A 20983-nucleotide genomic window follows, 5' to 3' on the forward strand; every position below is an offset into this window, starting at 1 on the left:
CAGTCAATGGGTAAGTCCATGCAAATCTTACACAGGTTCTCCTCCAGGCCAGAAGGCACTGTTTCCCCTGGACAAACAAGGCAGAAAAGAAGAAAAGATTATGTCTCTGTATATAAGGGCCTGCACTAAGAAAACCCCCAAATCCACACTTTCCCTCAGCACCATCCAAAAAAAATCCAAACCCTCAGTGAGCAAACAACCCCCAACTGCTTAAGTGCCCGCTCCTGCTAACAGGTTTGCGGCTGGTACTCCCAGATCAAAACTCAGGACTCAGGACAAGGAGGCTCCAATTGAATGAGTGAACAGTGCTTAGGTACCACATCCCTTGAGGTAGAATATGAAGAAAAGATAAAAACTGGCTCAGAAAAGTCTGGATATAAACAGAACTGTTATGAATGGTTCATTAAGAATCCTAAGGCTTATCTATAAACCTAGACAGACCCGATTTAATAAAGCTGAGAGTCATGGGGGACCCCATGTGCTATCCAACAATCTACCTCTAAGCTTCTGAAAAGACTTCCCTATAGGAGGACATGGGCAGATACACTGCTCCCTTTTCTGTGCTACAACCATTGAATTTTATTCATACCCCTGACTGCTTATCGTACTGCATGATAATTCACTTATCTCCCACAGTAGACTAAGAGCTTCTAATTCAACTTATTCAGACCGTAATCATAAGCTTAGCATTTGCTTTATGCTTTGAGGTCAGATACTTATCTTTGAATTCCCAAAACATGAATCACATGATAGGTATTCTTTAAACATCTGATAATGAACATTCTGCCCAGGGACTGATAACTGCTCGCATTGACTACCTACCATATGTCAGGCAGGGTCCTAAGAGCTTTCTGTGTTAACCCAGAGGTGCTAAAGTAGGTTTTACAGATGAGATGACTTAGACTAGAGTTAAGTGGCTTGCCCAAAGACACAGGGCTGCTGAGATCGTCCACATTCAAATCAGAGAGGTTCATAGACATAGTGGCCGTCTGGATAAGGGCTCCAAGAGCAGAGACTATCAAGACACTACTAACTGCCCAGTACACAGTTCTCAATAAATACTAACTTTAGGCTTATTCTAGTGGTGGACACAGCTACTATCCTACTTCAGCTAAGACAAGCCTTCAAAGTGAAAAGCCCACCTATCTCCTGTGTGTCAAACCAGCCTAAATTAAGCAGCCGCAAAACAAAATTGTTCTCATGCTAGCCACTGCTCCCAAATGGACTTGGCAACTCTCTGAGGGAATTCTCCATTTCTCTGTAGCTTTTTTTTTTTAAGTTTTATTATTTATATGAGTACACTGTTGTCTTCAGACACACCAGAAGGGAGCATTTCATTACAGATGGTTTAAAGCTACCATGTGGTTGCTGGGAATTGAACTCGGGACCTCTGGAAGAGTAGTCACTGCTCTTAACCACTGAGCCCTCTCTCTGTTGCTTTTAAGTCCTTTTTTCTGTTCTGGACTAATCTAAAAAGTAAAGTCACTGAATGCACAAGTCCTCTCATACACATTTGTTTTTGCTAGTTTGGTGGTTCTGGAAATTTTTCACATAGCTACTCATACATAACTATGAACCACACATCAAGTCAAAGAACACTTCCCACAGCAGGTGGCTGGCTGAGAGAGTTCAGCCTATTTAAACCCACTGTGGCCTTAATACAGAGGTTTACAAGGGTACACACATATCTAAAACAAGATGGAGTCATCTACAGAATTTCAGTCATTCATTACTTCACTGAGGAGACTCAGTGAAGCATCGACTCAGTGGTTAGCATTCTCTAAGGAATGGGGAGAAGGAAAGATGGTGACACATAGATTAATCTCATCTTGGTATTATTGGGGTAGAGTAACCCAGATGATTACAGGGACTAAGTGGAAAGCTCAACTCTGCCCATTCGCACAGTGGACCATTTTACTTAGGCTAAATTCTTCTGAAAAGTTTTTTGTTGTTTTCTTGGGTTGTCTGTGTGTGTGTGTGTGTGTGTGTGTGTGTGTGTGTGTGTGTGTGTGTGTGTTTTCAAGACAGGGTCCTGGAACTCACTCTGTAGACCAGGCTGGCCTTGAACTCAGAAATCCACCTGCCTCTGCCTCTCAAGTGCTGGGATTAAAGGTGTGTGCCACCACCACTGCCAGGCCTGAAAAGTTTTAAAGTGCTCTACAGATTGGAACATTACTGAGAATATTCTCTTGGGAAATTTACAACCAAGCCCTTCAAGGCTTTCAGAGGGTACAATATGTGTGAAAACATCCCACAGGTAACCAAGTTCTACAGTGTGCTCTGAGGATACCCCTAGTGGTGACCTTTAACACACTGGCAGGAGTAAAGGTAGCCAGGTAGGATATGCATTTTAAGCTCAGAGGGCATCCACAAAACACCTCTTTTGCCCCCTGAGCTACCATTCAAAAAGGGCTCTCAGGTCACACCACCCTTGTGCTTTTTGGTTTGGCTGGCAAGAGGCCAGCTTGGTCTATATAGTGAGTTCCCAGCTAACTAGGACTACACAGGCAGACCCTGTCTTCAAAAAACAAAAACATAAAAACTTAAATGATGTCTCTGAATGTTTAAGACTCTCTCCAGACAGACTGCTCAGAGAAATGAGCATGATACTCCCTAGCCAGGGAGTTCAGCCAAGCCCCTAGGCAGCTATAAACTTCCTTCATAGGGTGGGGCAAGGGCAATACCTGACTCTTTCCTACAGCCTCCCTGGGATTCTTAAAACTGTCGACAGCTATCATCAGAGTTGAAATCAGAAGGACAAAACAAGCCAAGAGCCTAAGCCTATCCTTAACACAAACAATTACATACCGTTTTGGTCTTCATTACCAGACACTGAAAGGGAAAGAAAATGATGTATAAATAGGAGTCTGGTGGCACAAAGTTTGACTCCCACCACCCTGCCATCACAAACTCCAGTCAGCTCTACCCTGAGAACAGAACCTGGCTGGAGTCCAAACACATGCCTGCCTTCCTCATTCACTGTGTGCTGAGAAGTCACACAGGGGAGCCCTTGCGGTTCCATCTACTTTGTTCTGAGAAATGCAGAGCCACCGATCTACACTGACTACTGTGTCAGCTAAGAGACACTGCACATACACAATATCCTTTAATGCTGCCTCTGAAGCCATTAATGGGGTAAAAATGTCGAATTTGACTATTTCTATGAGCCGACGATTCTGGACAAAGCTCTTATATGGAGTTGTATTACTGCCAGGCATGGTGGTACACGCCTATGATCCCAGTACAAGAGACAGAGGACGACGGATCAAGAGTCCCAGGGCAGCCTGAGCTATGTTTTGAGACCATGTCTTTAAAAAAGTATCAACAACAGCAGCAGCAGGACAGGATAGTGCAACACCTTCAATCCCAAGCATGTGAAGAGGTGCAGGCTGGTGGATCCTCTGAGTCTGAGGCCAAGCTAATCTCCACAGCGAGTTTCTGTCCAAGCAGAGACAGTGAGACCAAGAACTTAAAAACTATTCCCAAAGTCTTTAGGACTCTTAGGAAACTCTTGAGATAATCCCAAAGGGAAAACAAGACTCCTTGTCATGCCCCAAGTCTACAACCAGTGCTTCCCCTAACTCGGTCAATCTAAATTATTCAATTTTGTTAGAGGAAGGCCTGAAGCTTGACTTTTAACAGCTGCTTATCGTACAAGGAATCAAAATGCTCTAAGAGCGAAACCAGCTGGTAATGAGAAAGGAAGATGAGGTTTCTGTGTTAAAACCAAAACCAAAACAAAACAAAGTAATAATTGAAAGCTTGCTTGGCAAATGGAACAAGACCCTGGGTAGTTGATCCCCCACACGAGGGAAGAAAACCCAAGTTACTGCTATTGTTCTGGGGATGAAGCTTCACAGTAGAGTACTTGCCTAGCAAAACAGCCAGACAAGGTTCTCTTCTGCAGGACATCTGTGCATTTAACAGAAAAACATCTACAATGAAGCAGTATGAGGACAGTGTGAGCCGCCTGAAAGGACGCCATATAAAATGCTCTGGGAAGTATACACAAGGGAAGGCCAAGCGCACTACAGGTTTCAAGAATTTGCTTTCCAACCCAAAACTGATTCAGATTAAATAGTGTTGGTGGTAGCAATGCGGATAGAGTGGGTATCAGTGGGAAGACACTGGCCTTAGGTGCTTCTAAGTTTAAATCCTGGCTCCCCAGTGAAAGAATAACACTACTAGTGCCTTTTGCATAGGCTGCTCTGAGGACTTAACTGTGTATTCAATGCCTGGCCCCAGTCTTGGTGCTTGAGAAGTACAAATGTGGAGACTGGCTTCCCCTGAGGCTAACCACATGTGGGATGGGCAGGGAGAGGGCTCTGTTCACCCTGCCAGTCCTCACCCAGGTGCTGGAGTCCTTTCTGATCCTTGTACAGCCGAGTTACCCTCTCCATCAGCTCCCACTTCTCACAGCAGCCCTTATAGTTGACGAAGTTTCGAGCCAGGATCTCCTTCAGCTGCCGCACGGTCAGGCCTTCAATGTCCTCCAGGTGGGTCAGGTCAGACAGTGAGGCCCTCCGGCCTGGGACAAAGCTGTCCTCTGAGTCAACTGACTGCAACAGCAAAGACAGGATGAGGTGGTTCAGCTCTTGGGCCCTGCAAACTCTCTTCAAGGACCCCCAGAGCACGCATCAGAATGCACTTTGTTGACCAACCTCAAGGAACATGAAACAGAGGATACCTGCTTGACTCAACAAAATAAACTGGTCTTTCTCTGCCCCGGCATGTGCTTTGTGCAGACAGCCACGCACTGGCATATCAATACTATGCATATAGGGTGATTAGTTGGCCAGAGGGCCCTGACTCTCAATGCTGCTGCCTCCACTAAATACTAGGACAGTATTTTTTAAGTTGCTTACCATCCTGAACCTGTTACCCTTCCACAAAGGAGACAAATGTCCTTGCTACTCAGGGTTCCTGAGGAAACCCCAGGTGTGATACTGTCTCTCCTCAGTACTGACTCCCTGGCAGGACTCCATGCATGGGCTCACTGAAGCTCTCTGGCCCTTCAAAACCGTGCTCTGTACCAGTTCCTTGTGTGGCTGAGGCCTGAATGCCTCGTCGTCCGTCCGTCCTTCCTTCCCCAACAGTGGCTACTGTACCCTAGACCACAGGACAAGAACAGGGCTCTCACAGCAGCACCCACAGTGGATCCCTGGCAGCTCTTAGAAAGCCAAAGGACTGGAACACGGCATAGGCCAGGAGGTTCCCCAGCCTCTACTGTAGACTCAGATCTGCCTGCTCACACTGTCAGCAACAAAGATTAATCTGGAATGGAGTCAAGGTCTTCAGGACTATCCTTACAGACTGACCCTTCTTGTTGCACATGAGTCTGCTGAGGCTCCTAGGAACTTCCCAAGAAGACCAGGCAAAGAACAAAAGTAAAGTACAGACCGAGCAGAGGCCCCACCTGGGTCTCATCCTCAGTAGGTACTCTGGCTGTGCTCTCCAGGAAGATGGGCTCCTCGTGGTCCTGAGACACATGGCCAATGGCCTGTGGGAAGAGAAAGGTGCCATCACATCCACAGAGATGTCCCAGTGACTTACAAACCATGAGCCGCTTTCAGTTCATATCAATGTCCAAAAATGTATTCCCATCTCCCTCCAGACACAAGGCTTCCAAAGGAGGACCACAAATGCCTGCTGTCTAACAGCCAAATCTCACAGTCAGAGACAATACACAGATTTCAATGGATGGAAAACTGCATCAAGTACAAGAATGTGCTAATTCTGCCCATCAGTGAGAGTGGCATTAGCCACCACCCATCACCAGTTTGCACTCAGCTTCGACAGTTGAGGTGAAGGATTTCTCTCCAGCACATTCTCTCTTAACAGTATGCCAAATGCCCTCCCCACAGCCTGTTCTGCCTCTGGACCAGTGTCCACTAGTTTGTTCAAACACCTCATTCATTTCCTTATTAAGATCAATCTCATTCTGGTTAGATGGCTCAGTGGGTAAGAGCACACACTGCTCTTCCGAAGGTCATGAGTTCAAATCCCAGCAACCACATGGTGGCTCACAACTACCCGTAATGAGATCTGACACCCTCTTCTGGTGCATCTGAAGACAGGTACAGTGTACATATGTATAATAATAAATAAATCTTTGGGATGGAGCGAGCGGGGTCTACCAGAGCGAGCGGAGCCAGCCAGAGCCAGCAGAGGTCCTAAAAAAGTCAATTCCCAACAACCAGATGAAGGCTCACAACTATATGTACAACTATAGTGTGTACTCATATACATAAAATAAAAAAATATTTTTTTTAAAAAAAGATCAATTCCCTGGTCTCCTCAACTGACTATCACACCCCTTCCCAACACACACACACACACACACACAGAGTCACAGTCTGCAGTCTCTAACATTCTGGAAATGTATTCTAACCAGCAGGACACGGCATGACATACTCCAGAGCTGCATAGGTGTGTTTAATGACTATAAGAACCTAGCACCCTAAGACTACAGGACACACAGGCCTCAGCTGGGGCTCCATTCTGTTCAGCACTCTACCCTCTCAAAAGGGCCCATCTTAATCAGACTGCTCAGAATTGTGACCTCCTGACTCTGTTAACCATTTCCACCATAAACTCCGCCCTACTCCTGCTCTTCACTTCTTAGCTGCCTCCAGGCAAAGGGACTGTGTGAACTCAGAGCAACAGGCACGCTGTGTTGACAGGCCTTTCCCTTAGAACCTGGATGAACAGTGAAGAGAGACAACCTGGGCAACCAGAGTGCCCTGACAACTCCAGCCATTCGCCAAGAGGGCGAATGATTACAGTGGAAAGAGCTTACAACACCCTAAGCAATGAAAGCCACACCTATGGGGATGCAGCCAGTCTTCATCGACAATTCCAGCTTTCTCCGGTTTCCTCCTAGCTTCTAGTAGATGTGGTACACCAGGCCAGTTGTCACCTTGGTATTACCTTGAGGTCTTATCTGGCTTGTTCCTGAGTAGACAGCTTTTGAATATCTTTTGTTCCCTAGAAAGGGCAACTGGAATTCATGTTGCAAACTCTCTTATCGTCCCAGTCTGCCCATTGGTTAAATAAGAATCTATAACTAGTATCTATCGGACTACTACTCAGCTTATTACATACACTTCCCTCCCCAGCAAATACTGCTAGGACATCAAAGCAGAAGGATGGAACCTAGTAGGGCTAGAACTGTTAGCTTTGCATCCCTGGGTGCAGCTCACTGTGACTTATGCAGCATATAGCCTTGCCCAAGTTATTTTAACTTCCCCATGCCTGTTTTCCCTGTTTGCAAAGTTCAGGCAGCATCAGAATAGAAGCTGATACTACAGAGGAGAGGCATCCAATAATACAGGTACAGTAAGACCTGTCGCTACAGGAAAATTCTGGTTAGTGACAAAATGGTGTTTATATATCTTACATTGAAAAATCTCCTCTTCCTCTTCTGAGACAGAATCTCATGTAGGCCCAGGCTGGCCTTGAACTCACTATGTAGAAGAGGCTGGCCTCAAAATCCTGACATGCATGCCTCCATCCCCCAAGTGCTGAGATTAGGGTATAAACACCATACCTGGCCTTTCTGAAGGTTCTAAATGAAAAAATATTTCCTCTGGTTCCTGTCCTTGCTCACTACACTACACATCAAAGTTCCTCTCAAAAGCAAGCAAAAAGGAATGAATATATAGCAAGAGGTAAAACCTATCCAACAGACCAAGCTCAGGAAAGCATTAATGAACAGCGTTGGAGAAAAAAAAAAAAGACTTAGGCCAACCAGGGAGTTAGATGACTGTTTTGTAGATAGATTTTACTATCATGTTGGCCTTCATATGCGTTGAGAGCTAAATGAGTGGCCAGTCCTGGCAAAGGAGGTGACTATAATCTAGAAGCACAGCCATCCATGTCATATGTGGCAAAGGAACTGCAAGTTCTTAGCAGCTCCGTGTTCCACAGACATGCTATGGGAGTTGAGCCTCTCTGCAAACGGGGCCAACGGGGTTTCTTTCATTGTTCTAGGTTCAAAACATGCTCTAGATGACCAAGGAGTCAGACCATAATTGTGGGGTTGTGCTATAGCTCAACAGGAGAGCCCTTTGCCCACCATGCTGAAGGTCTAGCACCAAAAGTGAAACAAAAATCAGCCAGGTGTGGTGGGGCACACCTTTAACCCCAGCACTTAGGAGGCAGAGGCAGGGGGATCTCTAAGTTCAAGGCCAGCCTGGTGTGATCTACAAAATGAGTTCCATCAGCCAGGGCTACACAGAGAAAAAGGAGAAAAAAAAAAAATCAGTAGATAGAGATCTAGGTCCTAATCTTTCTGTGCCCAAGCCCTGTGTGTGTGACTTGCAGAAACAGTGAGGGACTTCTGCAGATTTGTGTGACACCACCACTCCTGACAAACCCCAGACAAACACCAAGTGGGTCTCATGCTTAGCCTGTCTCTGCCAGGGTTTCCTGAGGGTGGAGACAGTGTAGGCTAACTACAGACTCCCCATGCCTCAACCTGCTGCTCTTGGCTTACCATTTCCAGGCACCACTACGTATCCATGAGGCAGCTTGTAGCCCCACAACATGCTCACCACTGCTGTTCACACATAGTGAGCAGGGCAGCAGCAAGGCCCTTCCCAATGCCTCCCAGCCCTCCCCTCTCTCACAGTTAGGATAGTTCAGTCAAAAGGGCAGTAAGTCGGAGTGCAATATGGAACCAAAGTATTTCCTCAAAGTATTTCTGAAGCAATGAAAAAAAAAATTAAGTCTAATTAGGGGATGAAGGTATCACAAACAAACCACACAAAAACATGGTACTAGGCCTACCATCCCTGGAGCCAGAGCTTGAGTCTAAATGATCAGAAAACACCACTTCTAGAATCAACAAGCAAATAGGCTTTACACCATTATACATTATACTTGACACCCCATTCCCACAATGCAGTGGGGGAGGGCAAAGAGTCCCTGAGCAGACATAGGGGTGAGGCTGCATGCTGGTTCCTACCTGCTGAGTTTCCTGATCCTGGGCTAAGGGAACAGAGGTGACTTGTGCAGGTGAAGAAGGGAGGCCAGGTGAGGTAGGAGGTACTGTGCTGGTTTGAGGCTGGGTCAGGAAGGCCTGCTGCTCAGCGAAGGCCTGGGGCAAAGGGGGAACACGAGTCCTGTCCGCCTCAGAAATTACAGGCTGCTGGCCAAGCACCAGAAACACTAGCTCTTCTTTCTCCCGGCACATTTCGGTAGAGATGTCATGGAGGCTGAGATAGTCCCTCAAGTCCTTCACCTTCATCTTCATGAGCTCCTCCCGCTGAAAGGCCGTGGCTCGGAACCGTAGGCAGAGAAGGCAGAGGCGTGGCCCATTCCCTTCTTGGCTGGAACAAGTCATGCAGAAGTTTTTCTTACAGTCCAAGCAGGTCTGCTGCTTAGAGCAAGAGACAGGAAAGCATGTCAGCTTGAAGGAACAAGTCAGAAAGCAGTGGGGACTGCAAAGCCACCAGTGGCCAGCAGGACATCCCACAACGGCTCTTGCTCTACTCAACTGTTCCCTGGACCCAAGGTAGGAGCCATACTATGGCTTTTCAGATTAAAGGCCACCTCCAGGTGGCCAATCCTGTGTCTGCATCCACCCACAGGAAACCTGACATTTATATACCATGTGTATATACAACACAATCATTTACATTTATAATTTCATTTAAGGCTTATGTGATTTTTAACACACACACACACACACCTGGAGCTATTAATACCAATACCATATTGGTATTGGAATACAGGGGCTCTGCATTTTTATTAAAGTCTCCATCTCAAATGCCTCACAGAGTCATCTGGCTATGTTACGTGGGGTTCTCTGCTGCTCAGTTTCCCTTCTGTAAGAAGCAGGTGAAGGGCTGGAGAGATGGCTCAGTGGTTAAGAGCACCGACTGCTCTTCCAAAGGTCCTGAGTTCAAATCCCAATAACCACATGGTGGCTTACAACCATCTGTAATAAAATCTGATGCTCTCTTCTGCCTCTTCTGGGGTGCCTGAAGACAGCTACAGTGTACTTACATATAATAAATAAATCTAAAAGAAAAGAAACCTAAATTAAAAACAAAACAAAAAAAAAAAAAAAAAAAAAAAAAAAAAAAAAAAAAAGAAGAAGAAGCAGGTGAAACCAGGGCTTCTCTCCCAAGGTCATTGTGGAGATAGACAAACAATGCATTGAGGCACACCTGCTACACAGCAGGTCCTGAGGAGGGGAGCTGGGATCTAGCTCCTATCTGTGCCTCTTTATAGCTCACTGCTGAGGAAAGCAAGTAGGCGGAGGGTTACAAGGTTTGTTCCTGCTGGTGCTGGATTTGGTTGTTTTGAGAACCTTTTGCAAGCTAGGCAAGTGGCGTACCACTGAGCTACATCTCCAGGGTTTTTGATAGGGTCTCACCGTGCAGCTCAAGCAGAGATGACAGGCATTTGTCACCATGCTCAAGTGGCAGCTATTGTTAACACTGGTGTCAATAGAACCTATTGTGATGCTACAGGGGCCGGCTTGTCATTTCATCCTCAAGCCCTTTACAAGAGAATGGAGAAATATTCACGATCAGGTAGGAAAGACAGCTGGTAGTCCAGTGGCCTCAATCATGCCATCCCAGGTGGCCACAGTGCCTTGCTGAGCCCCATACAAGCAGCCAACGGACAGAATCAGAGACCCGGCTTCCTACTTCCTATTCAGTGCCCTGTCCACGGAGGCTGCTCACAGGTTTCCCTGCTCCAGCAAGGCCATTTAGAGTGCTGGGAAGTAGATGGTACACGAGGTCATTTCAAGATAAATATTTGGATAGGACAAGGAACTGGGATGCTAGCTTCTCTCCTTTGTGAAAGCATACAGTGTCTCAGTTTAGAGACAAGTGGGACTGCCCCGCGAGCTGGCACTGCCTGGTGCAGCCACTCCCATAGTCCCAGACAGCACGCTAAGCAAGGCTGCTCAAGCTGCAGGCTGTGCAAACACACTGACATCTGAGCTCTGCTGGAGCCAGTCCTCCTGAACACTCTGGGCACCTGCTCAGGAGGTTGGGAACTTTTCATCTCATGGTCGCTTAGCTGTTACACTAGCGTTCATGTTTCTGCATCTTTTTTTCTCAATATGGAAAGGATACCCAAGACAGAGTCTCTCAGAGGCAGGGTCAGGGCAACCTTTGTGTGGGGCTGAGGAATCCACATAGATAAGAGAGTTCTCATTAGTGTTTGTCTACGTGCCATCACAGTCTAGACAAATCGTAAAAACTTGGGTGTTGCATGGGACACACACCAGTGCCCTCTCTATTCCGCTATGACCGGACAGTAAGTAAGCTGTGCAGGAACTTAAAAGGACACATGGCTACACCAGCAAAGAATAGTTGTGACCAGTGTGAGAACCAAGTAAACAGGGACACCTCTGAAAACACCGGGGTGGGAGGGGGGGCACGAGCTTTATGAGATAAAGCTCAGGAACTTTGGGAAAGTGGTGGAATTCTCCGGAAGGGAGAGGCTAATTAACACTCCTCAGACCACAGGGTGAGACCCAACCTGCGGGTGGGGACACATTCCGCAGGGTGGACCTTCGCCCACCTTCAGACAAAGGAAGTCCTCACCACCTCATTCCCTGAAGACCAATCAGGGACTTTAAAAAGTCACACTGTTTTGCCAATCACATTGTGTCTAATGGCTGCTGCCCTGAAAATTGTATATAAGCTCACTGAACAGCCCGGCGGTAGTGGCACACACCTTTAATCCCAGCACTTGGGAGGCAGAGGCAGGTGGATTTCTGAGTTCGAGGCCAGCCTGGTCTACAGAGTGAGTTCCAGAATAGCCAGGGCTACTCAGAGAAACCCTATCTCGAAAAAACAAAAAACAAAAAACAAAAAAACAAAAAGCTCACGGAACAAGTTGTGCAGGGTCACCACCTCTCCTTAGGGTCTGGGAAGGCCCCAGTGCACTGGAACATTAAAAATCCTCTTGCTTTTTGCATTGATCAGGCTCCACGTGATTCATTCAGGGGGTCTCCGGTAAGCAAAGGCTCAACAGGATCTTACACCAGCAGCCATACAAGTGGAAAATGGGAGTTCTGAGTGCTCCTGGTGCAGGATGCCTGGCTGAAAATGAGGCTGCAGTGTCATGAAGCTGTGGTCCCCACGTGGAATGTTACCTAAGTCAATGCAGTTTGACAAGACCCTGCTCTACACAGCTATGAGGCTTGTGTTGCTCAATCAGCCAGATCCAAATCTCTCTTCTTCAAATGTGTGTAGTGTCTGGATGCAAGATCAGAAGGTAGAGATGACAACCCAGTTTCTCCTGCCCCTGCCCACCAGGAACTCCGAAGCAAACCTCACTCTGAAACAGCAGCAAAGGGGGGAGATGGGCTGTCAACAAAGGGTGGAGAGTGAGCAAAGGAAAAGCCTGTGTGATCCTAATAAATGGGTCATGCCAGAGTAACAACAAAAACGTTCTGGGCCTGTCCTTCATCAAGAGCTAGCTAGTGCCAGCCTTGGCCAGGCACCACCCTCCTTGGTTTTTCCCCTTCACCAGGCTGGCCTGGCCTGAAACAAATTCCCTGGCAGTGCACAGGCCCATACTTTCATCTTGCTGGCTCCTGAACCACTGAATAACAGAGATCGTTTACACACACACACCCCACACACACCCCGTAATGCAGAGGAAGGCACCACCCACTATTTCCCCTCTGGTCTATCTTAGCTCTTCTCAACACCAAAAGGCCACTCTCCTGCTCTGAATCTGAATACTATGCCCAAGTTCCTCCCCCGTCTCATGCTGGTCCAGCTAAAGAGACTAGGTACCAGAACTCACTCTGAAACTGTTAGGCCACTGCAACTCTACAGCCAGGCGTCACCAGTACAGACAAGACAGCTAGCTTGTAACAAAACTGTCCCTTCTCTCTAGGACTGAGAACCCGGCGGACCCAGGGGACACACCTTACCTGTATTCTCTACACACCCAGTGAGCATATAGAAAATAATGACCACAAAGGAAAGAAAGAAAGGAAGGAGGAAAGGAAGGAAGGAAGGAAACAACAGCAGGACTCATGAAATCAAGGCAGTTCAACTACTTGCAGAGAAGCTATCTTAAAAGTCTCTGGAAGAAATGCCAAACCCTTAAGAAGGCTGATCCATTTAAGCGTGAAATTGCAAATGAAAAAATACTTGCAGCAGAAATCATCCTTAACATTCACAAAATTCACTGTGAATTGCACAAAATTAATTCATAATTTAGAGCAAGAAAACACTGTACCAGTAACATCTTTCATCCTCCAAACTGAGATCTGTCTGTCTCCCCCATGGTGCTTCAGGCCACAGCAGTGTTTCTCTGCCTGACTATGTGTACCCTGCTAGACCTCTCTGTCCTGCTGCAAGCTCCCTAAGCAAGGGCAACCGCTCCTTCACCCCCATCCACTTAGCCCAGGTCATGTCTGACACCAGCTAGATTTTAGCACTTATTTCCAGTGTGGGAGGAAAGCAATTTTTATCATCCCCATGTTCCCGAGACCCTGGGCCCGTTACCTGTCATCCTCTGCTTAACATCTCAAATGTTGCTTATGGGTTGCTTGAAGTCTATGATCTTAGTTTAAATCCTGGATCTAGTACTTAAAGCATGGGATAGTGAAGTATTGTTTATGGGAAAAAGAATGACTACGCTGATGTCTCTTGCTGGTTTCCAGGAACCTGACATGTACAGTTTTCTTTTTTTAAATTTTAAGCTCTAAGATTTTGTCACTTATAAAACAGGCTTTGGTAGTTTCTAAAGCCACTATAATTACTGTGAGGATTAAGTGAAAGAAACAACAACAACAAAAAAATCTAAATTAAAATACATACATACATACACGTACACACACACACACAAAAGCACACACACACACACACACACACACACACACACACACACACACACACGGCTGGAGAGATGGCTCAGAGGTTAAGAACACTGATTGCTCTTCCAGAAGTCCTGAGTTCAACTCCCAGCAACTGCATAGTAGCTTATAACCATCTATAATGAGATCTGGTGCCCTCTTCTGGCCTGCAGGCATCCATAATAATAAATTGAGAAAAAAAAAATCTACTGGTTGGTGGTAACGTACACCATTAGTCCCAGCACTCAGGAGGCAGAAGCCGGTGGATCTATTTTGAGTTCAAGGCCAACCTAGTCTACAGAGCAAGTTCCAGGACAGCCAGGGCTGTACAGAGAAACCTTGTCTCAAAAAGCAAGGTATAGTGGTATACTTCGCACCTGTAATCCCAGCTTGGGAGGCTGAGGTAGGGAGACTGCCTTGAGTCTGAGGTCAGCTAGATTAAGTCAGTCAGGTTGAGACTAGCTTAGGTTACAGAGTTAAGACTCTGTCCCAACAACAACAACAACAACAACAACAACAACAACATCTTAGTAAAATTGTAAGTCTGAATTTTTTGTTGTTGTTTGAAACAGGGTTTTACTATGTAGCTCAGGGTGACCTCAAAATCACCACATCGGGTTAAGGTTCACCACTACGCTAAAACCTTCAACAGTCTCTCACCCATAGTAGAAAGCTTAAAAAAGAATCACTTCCCCTTGGTTTCCTGTTGTCACTGTGTCATCCTCATGTCATCCTCGAATCCTACTGGCCACTCCGTGTTACTGACCTCCTGTTCTGCAGGACATGTGCTGCCTGAGGGCACTTGCAAAGGGACACCTATACCCCAGCAGTTGGTTATGGCAGTGAGCGGGCTCCAGATTCTCTGCTAGGGTTTCCCTGTCTCTCAGGAAGCTCTGACAGGCTTGTGATAATGAAGATAAGGTTAATCTGCGGCCGGGTTTGTACGTGACAGTCAAGAGCCAACACCTACCACGTTTCCGGCATGGTACTGGGCACTTAGCGACCTCACCTCATTCCCAGCCCTAGAAAGGAACCCTCACAGGGGGGGTTCAGTCAGACAGCTAGCGAGCAGTGATGCTGCCGTCTGAGTTCAGGAGTCTATGCTGAGATGCTCTGCCTTCACTTGCAACAGTTGTTCTTGAACATTCTAGGACAGTCCTGGGCCCCCAGCACCACAGAGGTAGAGATCTGGCCTGAGGTCCTGGGGTCATGGTGCAATGGCACTTACCTTCCGGGTTGTGCTTGCGAAATGGACCCCACAGGCCTTGCAGCTGGGTTCCGAGCCTGTGGGGGAAGGGAAGGAGCTGTACCCAGGGTTGGAATAGGCTTGTGTCCTGGCTCCCTGTGGTGGTGGTGCCTCCTCAGGCTGTCCATCCAAGCAGAACCAGTTGCAGCAGGATGCCCACATGATAAAATCTGGCACAGGAGTGAAGAGGTAAGAGTTAACATGTAGCACAACTCCACTTTTATCCCTGTGTGCACAGGCAAGGCAGGATACATGCTCCACACCAGCGCCAGCAAGTGTGAGGCCATAACTCCAGGGGCCATGGAAGACGTGCCTCACCATCTACCACCAGAGTTAAGTGTTCCAAATGTTGAAGACATTTGATCTGCCAGAGCAAAGTGAGCTACCATGCTGGTATAAAACCTTTGTAAGGTGGCCTCTTCCTGAGTGGTTTAATCTGAAATCTTGCTTCATTGAAATTCATTCTTACCTTACAATTACAACCAGCTTAACACCCACTTTATTCAAGGGCATCGTCTTGCCCTGAAGCTCAGAAAGTACTTTCTCTCTCACACACACTAACCATGGAGGGTTATTGTAAATGGGCAAAGCCAGACGCAGTGACGTATACCTGTAGGTCCAGCTACCCAACTAGTTGAGGCACAAAGGGGCAACATAGCAAGTTCTCTGAAAAAAATAGTATATAGATGGCATGCCTTTAATCCCAGCACTCAGAAGGCAGAGACAGAGGCAAGTGGATCTCTGAGTTAGAGGCCAGCCTGATCTATGAGTGAACTGATGTTACACAGAGAAAGCCCATCTTGGAAAACCAAAAACGTATATAAACCAGCCAGACTTGAAGCTAACGCCAGAGACTAACTAGAAAGCTGAGACTGTAAAAGCCCAGGTCTCCGACTCTAAATCCTCAGTCTTATCCTTAAACCATGTTATCTTTTGACTTTCCCTCCCACTAGCCTATACAAGTAATATCTTAATCCATATTCCTGCTCCACTAAGCTTCTATGATTGCACTGTTCTTTTAAAGATCCACCTTATTTACAGACATACATGTGTCTGTGAGAGTGGATGCCACAAGAGTGAAGGAACCATAAAGGCCAGAAGAGGGAGCTAGAGTTTCAAGAGGTTGTGAGCTACTGAAGGGGTGCTAGGAACAGCTCAGATCCTCCGCAAGGGCTATCCTCTGAGCTGAGTCTCCCAGGCCCTGAGGCAGCACTTCGAAAGCTTCCTACACAGATCATTTACTTTACCTCATCCAGGGCAGGATGTATGACTCCCCAATGTCTATACTGGAGTCCAGTGGTGCTCTGCATGCAACAAATACCCAACAATGTTGGGTCCCTGTCAATCAGTGACTCTGTGGTTTAAGTGTTTTATCTACTTATGTATTGAGGGTAAGGTTGTTTTTTTTTTGTTTTGTTTTGTTTTTTGTTTTCCGAGACAGGGTTTATCTGCGTAGCCCTGGCTGTCCTGGAACTCACTCTCTAGACCAGGCTGGCCTCGAACTCAGAAATCCGCCTGCCTCTGCCTTCCAAGTGCTGGGATTAAAGGCCTGCCACAACTGCCCAGCATGAGGCTGATTTTTAAGTTAACAGAACCTAACAGTATCAAACCCCTCAAATGTTAGAGGGCCTGATGCTGGTCTACTAAACACCAAGTACTGAGGGGAGGCCTGGGTGCGTCCCCATGGGGTCTACTAAACACAGAGCACTGCAGGGAGACATAAGTGCACCCCACAGCAGAGCCAGCGGTCATCTGCATGGACATTCTGAGCCTAAGCTCTTTGCTCAAAGAGATGCACAATGAAACATCTAGTGCTGTTATCCAATAATCCACACACACAAATGGATACTTCCTGCATTGTCCCTTTTTAAGGAAAGGCATTTTCACAGTTCAAAGACAGAAACTGGAAGGAACTAAGAGGCAAATCAATCTAACACTGGTTATTTCATAAAAGAAAAAGCAGGGCACAGCAAGGAAGGGAGGGCAGGGTTCCATGGGTCACAATTTTAGTCGTCCTAACCTCTCCAGAATGTTTTAGACTTTCTAACACGGCCTTTGACACACCTATGATATAGATCATTTTCTTCTATAGGCACCTTAGATTAGCACCCGACCACCTGACCACGACCCCTGCGAGAAAAAAGAATGTGACAGTGTCCGGGCTGTTGCCCAGGTGGCTCGGTAAGGGTTGCTGACTAGTCAAGCCATCTTGGGTAAGCACACACCACCACCATCTGTCCGTCTGTCTGTCACTTACCAGAGCAGCTAAGTTACCAGGTAAGAAACCCAATCTGCCTTACTGCAAATTCATAGCGCATATGGTGTGATGGTAAAGGCCGAGCCAGGCATGCATAAGCTAATGAGTTTCTGTAGGGGTTGTTTTGAGGCAGGGTCTCGAGTAGCCCAGGCAGGTCTTGAACTCGCTACTTAGCCAAGATGTCTTGGAACTCCTCAAGCTCCTACCTCCACTGGCCATGTGTACCACCACACACAGCGGGAATGCTCAGCCTAAAAGGAGTTCTTTGTTGGCAAGAATATGAGCGGCATTTCCCTGAAGAGGGAGTTGTACAGTTCTTTAAATCACACGTTAATATGTCTGAGTGCATGCGGACAGGGAGGGCACAGTCCTGTCCTGCTCTGCTGCCTGTGGGCTGTGCTTTCCACCTTTAACCTGGGACACCTCCTCTGTACTTCATGTTTGTCCTCTGACACTCTACAGGACAGTAATGCACTCGACACACATTAGTTGCTTCTGTCTGCACTGTAAAAATGCCTTTTACTACAGTTTCCTCCAGGAAGGCAAAGGAAGACTATAAACCTAGAGGTTTTGCTAGCTTACCATGTGGCTTTCTGGGCCTGTCTGCATGGGATGGGACAAGGCCATGCATGACTCAGTAACTTCTTTTAAAACCTCTCCTAAGCCAGGCAAGCAGTACACGCCTTTAATTCCATCACTCAGGAGGCTGAGCAAGGCAGATCTCTGTGAGCTCAAGGCCAGTCAGGTTGATGTGGTAAGTCAGAGCTCCCTCTAAGACTCTGTTAAAAAATAAATCATGAACAGAATCCCCTCACTCAATACACGTGTAACTGTTCCTAATGCCAATCCCTTTGTCCCTTCCCAGTAGCTCCCCAGGGAGTTAAGAGTCTACAGGTCTACCAGAGTTGACAGTATTCTAATGGAGGTTTGAACAAAGTATGGGGGTAGGGAGGGTGCAGAGGCAAGACAAGGAAATAGTTCACTAATAAAGGACCACATCTTGATGTGACAGCAGGGAGTGTTTACCAGATAGTCAGGAATAGAAGCATTTCCTAAGACGAACAGTAACAAATGATATGCACCACAGAAGAGAGATAACTAACTACAAGATGCTTAGTAAGGCTGGCTGGGTGGGGTGGATGATGTAAAGAACTTTACCAGGGGCCATGGGGAAAATCCTGTATTCCAAGGGAATGAACAGGACTTTATCGTGATTACTTTATATGTGAGTTAAGTTGATTAAAAATTGAGTTTCACACCTACAGCACAAGTATGTCCATGTGTGCACATTTAGGCAGAAGACAGGGATTTAGGAGTGTTTGATGCACTGGAAATACACAGAACCAGAGTGGGGTACAGGCAGCACAGAAACAAAAGGCTGCATGTCAGACTCCACTGGCCTGATGAGCCCTTAGGAGGAAGCGGCCTCTATGACAAGGCATTGAGACTGGACAAGGCCCTCATCCACAAGACCTGGGGGTCCAGAAAGACACTAGAGCTACCATCAGCCACTGGGATACAGAAGACCAGGCCCACTTCTCAGCTAGGAGTCAGGGCAATAGCTTCCTCCACAGTCTGTCTCTCCAACCACAAAGGCCTCTTCTAAACATCTTGGAAGAACAGCCTATTCATCTGCTCTGAAAGGAAGCAGATGGCCCCCTGAGAAGACTTAACTCTTGCCACACTGTGACCCCACAAGTCCATGTTCATCTGGGTATGTGCATTCAGGGATGGTTAACTATGGAACAGAGGTGGCAAGTGACAAGAGTACCAGTGTCAAAATACCTCAGACCCGAGTCAGTCAAACAGAACAAATCCAAGCCAAGCAAAGTTCACTGAGAAATTTAAGTACTGGAAAAGAACCATCTGCTAGCGTGGTCAGTTAAAGTACTCATCTAACACCTGCATTCACAGGAGGCTCCCAGGGCAGGAGGCCATCATGCTAACAATGCCACTCTCTTGGGAAGGCTCTTCTGATCCCTTAGCCCTAAACAAACACCATCTGACCACATTGCTTAAATGACTAACCAGGGAACCAGCTTTGGGGAGTGGGTAAACAGGACACTTTGAAAGCTCCATTCTCTGTCCTACAAACTCCTTTCTAGATCTTAAAAAGAAAACAACCACACCTTTATTGATGGTTCCTCCCAAACTCCCAACCCTACTCTGAGAAGACGGATTCTGGGCAAACACCATGAGCACTTTTACTGTGCTTGGCTGAGACCTTCCACCATGCATGAAGGGCAGAAGGTAGGGGATGCAAGGTGCGGAGTGAAAGAGAAAGCCATACTGTTCACAAAGTATCTCTACAGGAGAGGCAGGTGTGGCTAGCGCACTTCGTGAGATATGCTGGCATTTGATGCTGAATGGGGAAAACTATGATGTCAACAACAGAGTGAAACATATTGCCTATTCCAGGTGGATTTGGTACACCACCATAGAGGCAAGAAGGCAGATAATATGGTTTGTAAAAAAGAAAAAAGAACAAACAAAGACAAAAAAAACCTACCACCACCAATAAACTAGATTCCTAAGTAATTTTAAAACACTCATGCATTTTGAACACCTGCTCAAGGCAAATAACTTTAAGTAGATCACTGTCTGTTAAGGGCTTGGGCCTGAGAGGAGTGGGGATAGAAAGGGAGTTCTGGGGCCAGAGAGATGGCTCAGCAGTTCCGAGCACGGGCTGATCCTCCAAAGAACCCAGGTTCAATTTCCAGCACCCACATGGCAGCTCACAACTGTTTATAACTCGATTTCTAGAGGCTCTGACACCCTTGCACAGACATGAATGTCCCCAAGGTTGGCATGCAACCTGTTCTGATTCTAATTAAATGTTCAGTGCACTGAAGTGGCTCTGCAACAGGAGCTTCACAGATGCAAATAGCTACATCCAGGAATTAATACATTCATAGTAAACCCGCTGTATAGGACCTTACAAAGAGCCCTTAAAAATACCCAGTTGGGGCACCCCCCCACCTCCAGCCTCAGGGAGGTACCTTTTGACACAGCAAATCATCAAATGGCTGAATCATCTCACTTATCCAGGGGTGGCCCATCTATGGCCACTAATGTATTCCTGGAATGACTGACAGCATCTAGGTTCTAAGTGCATAAAGCAAAGTATCCGGTGTTATGGATCGTTAATACAGGATGGGTTGAGTTTCATCTTCTATGCTAGCCTTAAAAAGCAATTAAAGTACAACTGAAGAGGCTTTGGAGGGAAATGCTGGGGAAGGCCCAGCAATATGGCACAGTCGAGGTTCTCTGAAGTAACTGATAAGTATGTATGTATTTGAGAAGTGAAGACAGAGTAGTCATCTCTTGCTTCCTGCCAGACTTGGAGCCAGGTACTTCACCTAGCATTAGCTCCAGCAAGTCTAACAAGGCAGGTCCATTCACTTTCAGGTAAGAAAACCAAGGTTCAGAGAAATAAGTTGCTGAAAGTCAAAGAAAACAGATAGCGAAGTCAGGAGCTAACCAGAGGGCTCTAGACTTAGAATTTGGTCCACCCTGTAGCCTCAGTCTACCCTGTAGCCTGGCTCTGACTCTATTAGAACTTTTTTGGCAATGTACAGGCATGTTCAAGAATCCCCCAGGTTTTAAAAAAACTTTTTTTTTTTTTTTTTTTTTTTTT

At 46.6% G+C, this 20983-nt stretch overlaps 1 protein-coding gene across 1 annotated transcript in view; it reads right to left on the reverse strand.

Moving 5' to 3' along the window:
• Nucleotides 1-2: 2 nt before the first annotated feature.
• Nucleotides 3-20983, reverse strand: part of Rffl (ring finger and FYVE like domain containing E3 ubiquitin protein ligase) — a gene marked incomplete at its 3' end in the record, with an annotated part of 26001 nt that continues 5020 nt past the window's right edge. Inside the window, exons 2-7 of the mRNA XM_031354052.1 lie at nt 15072-15259; nt 8969-9379; nt 5417-5500; nt 4349-4559; nt 2809-2832; nt 3-67 (exon numbers count right to left, since the gene is read on the reverse strand). Of these exons, the coding sequence (XP_031209912.1) occupies nt 3-67; nt 2809-2832; nt 4349-4559; nt 5417-5500; nt 8969-9379; nt 15072-15251 (975 nt within the window). The remainder of the gene's footprint in view (nt 68-2808; nt 2833-4348; nt 4560-5416; nt 5501-8968; nt 9380-15071; nt 15260-20983) is intronic.

This window comes from Mastomys coucha, unplaced genomic scaffold (assembly GCF_008632895.1).
Source record: "Mastomys coucha isolate ucsf_1 unplaced genomic scaffold, UCSF_Mcou_1 pScaffold5, whole genome shotgun sequence".
Classification (NCBI taxonomy): Eukaryota; Metazoa; Chordata; class Mammalia; order Rodentia; family Muridae; genus Mastomys; species Mastomys coucha.